Raw genomic sequence first — 12314 nt, forward strand, 5'->3', positions numbered from 1 at the left:
TCCTGCAAATGCTAAATGCATTTTTGGAGGCTTTCTCATATTCAAAAAAAAATCATGAAAGTTCTCCCAGCGCAAATTTTTGTATTTTAGTGGAGTTGCAAGTGGGCGTGGCCAAATGGCTCGCCGGCGCCCCCTACACAGATGCCCCGGCGGCTACATTTACATACATGCATGAAAATCGGTGGACACGTGAATCACACCTGGACGTACAAAAAAGTTACTTTGCACCGTTACGTCAACTCAACAGGAGCTTTTGGCGATTCACGTTGTACTTTAACTCCTCCTCGGGATACATCCGGCCTGGTGAGACACACATCTGATATGTGTTATGCGAGTGGGCGTGGCCAAACGGCTCACCAGCGCCCCCTAAACTGCAGCCTCGGCATCTAGTTTCACCTACATGCACCAAATTTGTTGAACACGTGTAGCACACTGAGATGTACATAAAAGTGTCTTGGCATCATGAATTTATCTTCATCCAACGGTGTGCGCGTGGTGTGGCGGCCATTTTAATCGTCTCGCCATGAAACTCCAAGTTGCTGTAACTTTTGTGTACATATTCCGATCTTCCTCAAACATTACATCTTTGATAACAGTCCCGCCCTGAAGACACCTGTATGGTAATATTCACTCATATTCGTAGCGCCCCCTGCTGGAGACAGGAAACGAGATAAAAATGAAAACTGCAAGTGGGGATATGCAGTATCTCGCGCGCTGCATGTCAGGGATCCAGGGGCCCCGACCCACCGGCTCCCCGACGTCCACTGTGCGAGGGCAACCTATAACTCCACCGGCCATAAATATTATTCAGATGCAACCAAAATTGCCGCAGACATGCTTTGGATAGTAGAAATACATGTTTTCAAGGGGGTCTGCAGTGAAATCAAATATCTTCCTGTAATGTGTAGTGTATGCAAAACTTTTTAAATTTCTCCAAAAAGTGACCCAAAATTCATTTTTGTATATAGTATATAGTATATAGTATATAATATAGCCAGGGCGATGCGGCTAAGTTTGATGTTTCACCGTGACACAGGAAGTTGATGTTTAAGGTCAAACGATGCTCCAAACCTCATGAAACTTTGCACATGCGTCAGGCACCAACTTTCATGAGTTTCTGAAGATGTTAAAGCCAGCAAAATTTTTTTTTTTTTTTTTTTTTTTTTTTTTTTTTTTTGGAAGGATAATAGGGAACGAGATCGAGAAAAAAATTAAGACTGCAAGCGGGAATATGTGGACCCTCGTGTGCTGCACGTCGGGGAGCCGGCAACCCCGACCTGCTGGATCCCCGACGTGCAGCGTGCGAGGGCCCGCATATCACTGCTTGCAGTTTTAATCGTATTAAATTATTCAATATATTGAATTATTTTATATATTGAACCATAGTGATTATATAAAAAAAACTTCAAAAAGATTGCAGATAAAACTGACATTTATGAACAGGATCGAAATGCTGCTGTAAATTGTGATGGATTTTAATACTATGAAAGTCTTTGATGGACCCACAGCAGCCGCCGGTTCAGTCTCCTGCCTGCATGTTAACAACAGCTGCCGCGCTTAATTCATCACTTAAATAAAATCCACTCAGCTGCCACATTAAGATTGCATCTTAAATGTATTTGACATTAAAATTAATATGCATTAAAACACTGGAACACAAATACAAATTGTGCAAAATGCTGTACATGTCAATATTCATCAGCTTGTATTAAATACAAGACTTATGGTATTTGGATTTTTCAACCTTTATATTAAACCTTCCCATCATTTCATCAGAGTATTATGAGCTTCCAACACCAAATGCTTTTGTATCATGTGTGATTTAACCATTTGATTTCAGCACGAGAAGAAACCAAAAATGTTTAATTATTTCAACAGAACACACAAACAAAAGTCCAGCTCAAACTCTCCTCTTGTTTTGGAGAAGTGACTTCCTGTATAAATTGAATTTACAATTTCATTTTATTTTGTACTGGAGAATTTCGTTATAATTATTTGGAAACGGCTGAAAAAAAACCCCCACAAGAACAAACAGGCTTATGGGAAACAAAAAAATCATGATCAGTTAAAGGTAGTTTTGTGGAGCTTTGGCTGAACAAAATGGGCCTGTACAAATAATTTACCTAAATTAAAAATAATGGATTGTTTTTTGTTTAATATGGCACCCCCAGGGGTCATGTGTGAGGCTAAAGGAACTGACTGGTAAACTGTGCACAGATTGACAAAGTTGCTTTTCTTTCATCTGAATATCTGTTTAAAGATCAAAATCAGACGTGCTGTTATGACTTCAAGATAAAATCTTAAATTATGAACATTTACAGTAAATTAGCTTCTTACTTGAACTCAGTTTTCAACCAGTACTGCTGGTAAGGATGTTAAATATGTATCACGTAAATATGTTTTTCAACCGTATCTCTGTGGTTTGGTGCAGTCAGTTGTAGTGGAGTGAATCATATTTTACCAAGAAAAGCATAATGACTTTGTGGGGCTTTAGCTGGGAGACTTGTGGAGTGACTGTTTTCGCTGTTCAGATACTTCCAGGGGGATCTGCAGGCCCTGGCTGACTTGTACCATCGGCTCTGAACCCCAGACTATTACCAAACAGGGAGTCCTGCATTCTCACCGCTGATCATCATCTTCCTCAGCTCGGCTGCCAGTCTGTTCCTCAAGCGGTATGATGACCTCAGTAGTGAGTGCTGTGCACTACAATACATTGTGTAAACACAGCGTCTCTTTTTCAGTTTTCAGACGTGCTTGTTTCTGCCAGTACTGAAGATAATATCCTCAGGATAGAACCTTAACACTGCGATACCAAAGCCCAGCTAAGATCCCTCCTGTCGTTCCGTCCGGCCCGGAGGAGGTTCTGCCGGAGGTCCCGTTTCTTTGATCCACAGGAAGCCCACCTGCGTGCCAAAGTTGAGGCCGTCTCTGACGTGGGAGAAGAAGTCTTCAGGGTGACACGAGGTGCAGGGTGTCACAGAGGGACGGTTTGTCACCCTGTCGTCGTGGATGTTCTCAGGCAGGACGCCGCCTCTCTGGAGGAGAGCTCTGAGGTGGAAAATTAGATGCTTGATTCGGTTAACAGTGTGAAGAATTAAAGAAAAGATGTTACTTTTGAGATCATTTTACAAACATGCTCCCAAAAATCAGGCCAATACTTCTTAAAACACATCTTAAAATCAGATACTGGTCAGTCTGCGTCCGCTTTCACTGTCAGTTGACGTCTCACTCATTTGTCATACAGACAACAGGAGTGTTTCCATCCACAGTACAATGAGCTCCTCCAGCTGTTTATCTCCATCAACCAACTGCCTTTTCTTTGAACCATTTTATGGAAATTAAGGTAAAATTTACACAACACTTCGTTGAAAGCTTTACTAACGTGAGGTGACGAAAATTGAATGCTCTTCTGCAAACTTGTGGAAATTAAATTAATACAAATATTTGTCAGACCCTTTTAAAAACCTAAACAAGGAAAGTTTCATTAGTCTTATATTGTAGCGCAAATAAATACGTCTAAACACTGAAGTCAGCTGAAACACCATCCTCGTCCATCCCATCCGCTCCTGTAAACGTAGTTAGCTGCAGTACAAGCGAAGAGAACCAGGTTTAGTTTTGGGGAGCTACAGCGCTCCCTGATGACCCAGACAGCTCAATGAGCCTGTACTTCTTCAAAGCACAAACTACATCACTATAAACATCAAATGACAAACCGCTACAGGAAAAACAACCGTTTTCTGCAGCTGCTTCCCAGAGACACAGAATTTATATTTATCATGCTGTAAGTGACTACATTTATAATTAACACTGATTAGACACCCTTTGATACCTTTTATTTTGACATAACAATAGGTGTTTTCTTCCTGTAAACTCTGACACAGTTTCAAAACATTTGCCTTTCATTTCTCTTCCATTATAACCTCAGTTTTTTCTATTGTGCTCGACTGTATTCTATTGTCTTGAGCCGTACCTGTTGGCGAGGCGGATGTCGATGTGCGGTCTGACTGACTCTGGATCGGGGACACAGTCTGGATGGATGCAGGTGAAGTCCAACGCCTGTTCTCTGTCAAGCGTAAAGCAACACACCCCCACTGACGGTCCCACTGCCACCACGATGTCGCTCACCCGGCAACCGAATTCGGACACCATGGCATCCACCGTCACCATGGCAACCCCCATCAGGGTCCCCTTCCAACCTGTAATTTAACCCTTTTCATAAAAATATTGCACTTCTATAAATTGCCGCAATTTGTATTCAAAGTTGTGCCGCTGCTGCCTGTTTCATGTCAATTTTCATGGGTCGAGCTGCTTTGAGCTGTTGTAACCAAATCCTGTAGGGGGCGCCTCAAACTAACAAAATAAAGTAGAATTGCATGTGTCCAGAAATGTTTTAAATAATTAAACTGCTGACTGCAGTTGGTTTTATAACTTTAGTTTAGATACTGGTTTACTTGCAATTACACCTGTCTGCCATTAGGAGTTTGTTGGTACACCTGGTGGCTAGTGGTACGTACATTTTCAAGTACAAGAAATTAAAAAAAATAAATCAAAAGAGTGTACACACCGTCATTCTTTATCTCTCCAAGATTCCAACAAACCTCTTCGAATGAAACATCTACCTGCATGAGCAACTCCGATGACTCTCAACACCGGATCAGCAAACAAGATCGGCATGCAGTCGGCACCTGGAGCTGCTAAAACCACCCCAGTCTGATTGGTTACCATGGCGTCGTAGTTCTCCGGCTCGGCTTTCCCTAAAATCCAGACATTGCTAGCGTGGTTCACCTGCAGGAAAAAAGCCAACATCCAACAGTTCTGACTGTTTTGAACGTCACACAATATCCCATCATCTGCCCTCGGCCTCACAAGTTACAGCAGTTATCACGTACATATTTGTTTTCCTTTTTACTATGCTGGATTACTATTATTATTATTATTTTCCTTAAGAGCTGCATACAAATGATTACTCTATAAAACATCTAAAAATCTCTGTTGTCTGACCAACAGCCTAGAAACCTAAAATATTTGATCTACTCTAACAGCAGAGAAAAATACATCTTCCAAAACTCTTCCTATTTAATGCAACCTGCATCTACAGCATGTGGAGATGAAAGGCCATTTTAAAGCTTGTGAACATTTTCTATCATCACCACAAAATCTTTTAGCAACAAAAATAAATGTGTTTCCACCCTGAATATACGCAATAAAACATTTCATTAAATAATAAAATACTTTTACTTATATTTCTCCCACAAAAATGGGTATCCATGTCTTGTACCACTATGTGTTAGTACTTTATCTGTATAGATTTAATGGTACAAATGCCCTCTTTAATTTAAGCCATTAACTGTGGCTATGTGATTTTTGACTGATGAATTAACAGATACTTGAAAACAGTTTTGTGAGATTTTTTTCCTCACTTAATCAAGGGAGAATCCTGAATGATGTTTGGCATGAGATTGTCTTACGTTATCTTAAATTGGTGGATATGTGAATGGAGTTTGGTATGGGTTCTTCTTGCGTTAACAGTCAGTAACATCAAAGGCCTCCAAAAATCGACCAATCTGCTTTTAATCAATCAATTATTTCAGAATTATCAGGAACCATGAGGTGGCAGTGGACACAAAGAAAAACCAACTGTCCCTTCACATGTTGTAGAAGTACTGAACTGCTAAGAGCAGTTTTACTGGTGGTCCTGCAGCTGGTTGATCTTGTGTTGTGCGGGATAATTGAAATACTGGCAGTCCAGTACCTTGACCAGATGTAGTGGCTGAGGGTGAAAACCAGCATGGAGGGCCAGTCGGCGTCTGTTCTCCATCACTACAGCCCCGGGGTCCCTCCTCCTACTGCTGCTGAACAGATTCAAAGAGGACAGGGTCGGGATGTAGGACACACCACCTGCACGAGAGCTGAAGCCATGACCGAAGGAGTCTGAGACAGAGAGAGAAAAGAGATAAATTGGTTTCTTTAATATGGACACACACAAACCAATCTCTGTTTAAAAATCTGGGACATTTATTGTATCCCTAATTTTACAGTATTTGTACAAACTGTCTCATGTGAGGATAAATGCAGTTATACAGCAATACCTTGTCAGCAGATTAAACCTTAATTCAGACAACAGTGTGTTAAGTGATAAAAGACCCATCATACAATTTTTAAATTGTGTTAATATGTTCTTCTCAAGTTTCATTAAATTGGTACTTGAATGGTTTTTGGTTTGAGTTCAACTCATGTTATTTAATCTGATGATATTTAAATTCAGTTTGATAATCGGTTCTTCTCAAGTTAGTTTTAAATTGGAAGACACTTAAATAAAATTCTGTATTAGGTCACCTTATACCATCATCAAATTGAAGGATATGTTAATGGAGTTCGGCATGAGTATGTCTGAAGCTATCATTAAACTGGTACATACCTGAATGGATGTTAGTATGTGATGGTTCTTGCATTATCCTTAAATTAGTCAACATAAAAATGTACTTTGGAGTTTTTCACGTATTATTAAACAGCACAACCAACTTGTCAGTGTTAAAAGAATGTAGCAAATTCAGATTTTTGAGAAGATCCAACCATTCAAAAACTAACAAACAAAAAGTCTATTAATGAATTATTTTCATTATTTGCTTTAAGTATCTACCCGAGTCATGATAATATTTGACAAATTCTAACCAAAATCAATTCAAATATTAACCAATTTAATGACAGTGTGAGGAAAACTCTTTTATCTTTATATCAGGAGCTATTTCATAATTTGTTTGACTTAAACCGACCAGGAATCAGTGTTGAACTCAGAACTGTGATGTCTCCTTTCAGCGCAGGCAGCTCCTGCATTACCGCCGACACGTCCTGGTGGACTCTTCCTCCAGGAGACTCCGTGTGGGTGGAGCCTCTGCAGCTGGGACAGGTGAAATTGTCTGTCGGCCTCACCTTGTAATCGAAAGTGTACACGGCCGTAAAAAGCAGCTTCTGGTACAGAGCCAGCATCTCTCGGCCCTGTGCGGTCGTGACGACCCTGACCGAGCTCAGATCCAGCTGGTCCAGAGTCTGCTTGAATCGGTACAAGCACTCGGCGGTGGAGCCAGAGTCCAGGACCTGCACGCTTCTGCAAGAGCTCAGAAACGTGCCTGGAAAGCCGTTTTTCTTCCGGTAACTTTTCCCGCACAACAGGAAAACATGCGACAAAGATGCGGACTCCTCTAGCAGAGACGCGCCGGTGCACGCAGGGGAGCAGCCGGCAGTCAGATCCACCAGCACGGCGTGACTCATCGCAGACAGCCGAGGTATTTATCGTGATAACAGATGTTCAACCCGGGTTTCTGCCTCAGACAGAGCAGCACTCCTCCGCCTCAAGTACGACAGCAGGAACGTGTCTGACAGCGAAGGCAGAAACTACAGCTGACTCTGTACTTCCTGCACGCGGCTCCGCCCACACTGGAAAACCCTCACACCATGTGGAAGTTCTCTTCTGAGCTCTTCTGCTGACTCTTGCACAAACACAGTAAGGCCAAAGTGTGTAAAGCAAGTTTTCTGCACAAGAAAGGGATCGTACAATGTCATTGCGAGGCAAAGGTTGCACCAACATGCGTCTGAGAATCACTAAATCATTTAGCACAGTTAGGAAGGGAAGCATTATTCAAATGGAAGTTGTTTGAATGGAGTTTGATCTTAGTCTGCTGAATGTGTTCATTTAACTGGTATATATTTTAATTCAATTGTTTTGAATGATATATTGAATTGCAGCTTGGTCTTAGTATTCCTCATGTCATTCAATTACTGGATAGGTGAGTAGGGTTAGGTGTGACTTCACATGATACTGATGATGATGGTGATGATGATAGATACACAACAAAATAAAATAAAATAGAATAATTAAAACTAACTAAACAATAGTGCAACGTTTTTATTTATTTATATTTAAACAACCAAGAAAAACAGACAACGGTGTTATTGTTGTGTGATGGATTTTGCCAGAGGTGAGTTATTGTACAGTCTGATTGCAGTGGACAGGAATGATCTCCTGTATCTGGAATGATCTCCTGTATCTGGAATGATCTCCTGTATCTGGAATGATCTCCTGTATCTGGAATGATCTCCTGTATCTGGAATGATCTCCTGTATCAGGAATGATCTCCCGTATCTGGAATGATCTCCTGTATCTGGAATGATCTCCTGTATCGGGAATGATCTCCTGTATCGGGAATGATCTCCTGTATCGGGAATGATCTCCTGTATCTGGAATGATCTTCTGTATCTGGAATGATCTCCTGTATCAGGAATGATCTCCCGTATCTGGAATGATCTCCTGTATCAGGAATTATCTCCTGTATCTGGAATTATCTCCTGTATCTGGAATGATCTTCTGTATCTGGAATGATCTCCTGTATCAGGAATGATCTCCTGTATCTGGAATGATCTTCTGTATCTGGAATGATCTCCTGTATCTGGAATGATCTCCTGTATCAGGAACGATCTCCTGTATCAGGAATGATCTCCTGTATCGGGAATGATCTCCTGTATCGGGAATGATCTCCTGTATCAGGAATGATCTCCTGTATCTGGAATGATCTTCTGTATCTGGAATGATCTCCCGTATCAGGAATGATCTCCCGTATCTGGAATGATCTCCTGTATCTGGAATGATCTCCTGTATCGGGAATGATCTCCTGTATCGGGAATGATCTCCTGTATCGGGAATGATCTCCTGTATCTGGAATGATCTTCTGTATCTGGAATGATCTCCTGTATCAGGAATGATCTCCTGTATCTGGAATGATCTTCTGTATCTGGAATGATCTCCCGTATCAGGAATGATCTCCCGTATCTGGAATGATCTCCCGTATCTGGAATGATCTCCCGTATCGGGAATGATCTCCTGTATCGGGAATGATCTCCTGTATCGGGAATGATCTCCTGTATCTGGAATGATCTTCTGTATCTGGAATGATCTCCTGTATCAGGAATGATCTCCTGTATCAGGAATGATCTCCTGTATCTGTCCTTGTGACAGCGGAGCTGGAGGAGTCTTTAGGAGAACGTCCTCCTCTGTCCCTGCAGCAGGTGGTGGAGAGGGTGGTCAGGATTATCCAAGATGGACAATAGTTTGATCAGCGTCCTCCTCTCCACCACCTTTTCCAGACTGTCCAGTTTGCAGCCAATGATGGAGCCGGCCTTCTTAACCAGTTTGTTAAGTCTGTTGGTGTCTCCGGCTCCAATGCCCCCCCCCCTTTTTCCTCTCCCCCCCAGCAGACCCCAGCGAAGTACAGTTCACTGGCCACAACAGACTGGTAGAACATCTCCAACATCTCACTGCACACATTGAAGGATCGAAGTTTCCTCAAGAAAAAGAGTCGACTCATCACCTTGTAGACAGCGTTGATGTTGGTCTTCCAGTTCAGTTTGTTGTCATGGAGACACCAGGTACTTGTACTCCTCCACCATGTCCACCTCCTCTCCCAGAACTCTCAGCGGTTGTGGAGCCGTCGTCTTCATCCTGAAGTCGACCACCATCTCTCTGGTCTTGGCCACGTTCAGGAGCAGGTGATTCCTTCCCGCCCACTCCACAAAGTCCTCCACTACTGTCCTGTACTCATCCTCCCGTCCATCCCTTATACATCCTACCACTGCAGAGTCATCCGAGAACTTCTGCAGATGTCTTGACTCTGAGTTGTTCTGGAAGTCAGTTGTGTAGAAGGTGAACAGGAAGGAGACAGAACAGTTCCCTGAGGAGCTCCAGTACCACTGACCACCGTATCAGACAGCACACTGCCCAGACGGACAAACTGTGGTCTGCCTGTCAGGTAGTCATTGATCCAGGAGACGGTGGACGTGTCCACCCCCACCACCCGCAGCTTCTCACTCAGCAGCAGTGGTTGGATGGTGTTGAATGCACTGGAGAAATCAAAGAAAGTGATTCTCACAGATTCACCGGTTCCATCCAGGTGAGACTGAGCTCGTTGCAGCAGGTAGATGATGGCGTCGTCCACTCCCACATGAGGCTGGTACGCAAATTGCAGAGGGTCCAGTGAAGATTTCACCAGCGGTCTGAGGTGGGCCAAGACCAGCCTCTCCAGCACCTTCATCACATGAGATATAAATCAGTAGATATTTGAATGAAGTTTGGTAATTTGTACTTTAGGAAATTGCCAGATGCTTGAATGGTGTTTGGTAATAATTCATTTCATGCTATCATTCGATTAAATTCTGGAATGGACACTTTGGGTTGTTCTTGTACTATCATTTAAGGTATGTGAATGGAGATTGGTGTGCTGTTTCCTCATGGAATATTTTTTAGTGTTTAAGGTTTCTCCTTGTTGATTTTGAAAATAATCAAAATAATCATGAGATTTAAATAAGCTGAAATAGAATAAGACGTTAAATATGTGACTGAACTTTAAAATTTAAATTAGTTTTACATTACTTAATCTTGCCTTTTGAAACATTAAAAAGTGTTATGAAACATAAATAATTCCAGCTAAGTATTGAAAGTATCAAAAGCATGCGAACGGCCCCTGTAGGGGTGTTATTGTTTTATAATGATGTTGATCAGGTTATTTTGTATATAAAGTCACTGTGGTCACACTTTAAGTTCTCTATTTTATATTTGTAAGCAATATACACACATAGATATAATAAATAGTTCACAACTCACTGAAGTGAAGCTGTATTCAGCTATAAATATATTTTTAATGCACAGTATTTGTGAACAATTATAACTGCTAACACCATATTGTAGAATATTACACGTGTTTTACTTGATGAGAGTGTCCACAGGAGGAATTATAGCTGTTAAAGAATACATGAATCAACCCATAAATTATTCCGAGAGTGTTAAATAGGCAGACTTAAAATTTAATATTACCATCTACAGCAGGTATATCAATGTAGCTTTCCAATATTTGCCTTTTAAATGTGCTGGTGTAAAATGTAGTATACATTGAAAATACTGAAGTAAAGTCAGAGTACCTGTGGGCTGCTCGGGGGAAGAACAGAATGACAACTTCCCGTGATAAAACATTTCAATAATTTGTGAACTTAAGTGGTTTATACCTGTTGTTTCAGCACTCTCCTGCTCTATTGACAAATGTAAACTCTTTATGTCGATCTGCTTTGTATTTATTGTTGTGAGGAATGTGGAAACCTGAACTGATAGTTTAAACATGCTCTCTTTGCTTGTTTGAATCTCAGTGACTCACCTGATGAACAGGAGGATGTGGACATTTCCCAGGGTTGTTAGTTGGCCACAGTGTGGGTGGTGGAATTGAAGTCATGGATAATAAAACACAAAGCCACTGAGAAAAAATCAGAACGAAAACCAGCTGCTGGGAAAGGCCAGCGCAGAACAATGGAGGCAAGCAGGAGGTTTGTTTTACTGAATGTCCTTTCACATAAGTAGAGAAAATGTCTTGTTTCACTGCAAATTCAAGAGGATTATCAAGAAGTGAAAGGAACCAAATCATGGGAAGAGGCAGTATCCAAACTTTACTTTATTTTCCTGCAGCAGTGTTGTTGGTAATAGCTGCTGAGCAGAGTTGGACTCGTGTTGAATTATGTCAAGACCTGTGTACTCCTGCTTTTGGGGCTGTTTGTTTAGTTGGTGCTGAATCCAGCTCAGGCACTCTGTGTACACTTACTGGATCACTTTTACCTGATAGCAGCAGTTCCTTTGCACATAAATATTTGACATATGATCCTCCATGCAGGATTATTACTTTAACTTCATGAAGCTGATAGTACTTGTGTACTTTTACTGATTATAGTTTAACGACATGAAAATGATAATACTTGTGTACTTTTACTACTGATACTTTAAATACATGAAGCTGATAATACTTGTGTACTTTTGCTACTGATACAATAACTACATAAAGCTGGTAATACTTGTGTACTTTTACTACTGACACTTTAACTACACAAAGCTGATAATAATTCTGTACTTTTACTGCTGATATTTTAACTACATCAAAATGATAATAACTTTGAACTTTTACTACTGATACTTTAACTACATGAATCTGATAATACTTGTGTACATTTATTAAAATACTTTAACCATGTGAAACAGGATCATATTTGTTTACTTTTACTACTGATAAATTAACTACACGAGGATGATAATACTTAAGTACTTTTGCTCCAGATACTTTAACTACGTGAAACTGATAACACTTAAGTACTCATGCTGCTGATACTTTAAATAAATGAAGCTGATAATACTTGGTTACTTTTGATACTGATACTTTAACTACATGAAGCCTAAAGATGCTTTAACTACATGAAGCTGATAATACCTTTGTACTTTTGTTACTTGTACT

The 12314-nt window shown here is 40.9% G+C and overlaps 1 protein-coding gene across 1 annotated transcript; it reads right to left on the reverse strand.

Annotated features, from left to right (window-relative positions):
- Nucleotides 1–1426: 1426 nt before the first annotated feature.
- On the reverse strand, nucleotides 1427–7400 carry lacc1 (laccase (multicopper oxidoreductase) domain containing 1). Its single transcript, XM_069720099.1, has 5 exons — nucleotides 6774–7400; nucleotides 5753–5931; nucleotides 4620–4785; nucleotides 3971–4196; nucleotides 1427–3048 (listed from the first exon to the last, which is right to left on the reverse strand). The coding sequence occupies exons 1-5, from the start codon at nucleotides 7267–7269 to the stop codon at nucleotides 2823–2825; spliced, it is 1293 nt and encodes a 430-aa protein (XP_069576200.1). The 5' UTR covers nucleotides 7270–7400; the 3' UTR covers nucleotides 1427–2822.
- Between the last annotated feature and the right edge of the window lie 4914 nt (nucleotides 7401–12314).

The sequence above is a fragment of the Brachyistius frenatus genome, unplaced genomic scaffold (genome assembly GCF_029030835.1).
Source record: "Brachyistius frenatus isolate BFR_SWC_R1_liver_20210118 unplaced genomic scaffold, ASM2903083v1 Contig_232, whole genome shotgun sequence".
Classification (NCBI taxonomy): domain Eukaryota; kingdom Metazoa; phylum Chordata; class Actinopteri; family Embiotocidae; genus Brachyistius; species Brachyistius frenatus.

Coding starts and splice junctions, on each gene's coding strand:
- lacc1 (XM_069720099.1), bottom strand. CDS start 7,269: ATGAGTCACGCCGTGCTGGTGGATCTGACTGCCGGCTGCTCCCCTGCG. Junction 4,197..4,619: donor CATCGGAGTTGCTCATGCAG/GTAGATGTTTCA, acceptor GTTAAATTACAG/GTTGGAAGGGGACCCTGATG. Junction 3,049..3,970: donor GACATCCGCCTCGCCAACAG/GTACGGCTCAAG, acceptor TTTCCACCTCAG/AGCTCTCCTCCAGAGAGGCG.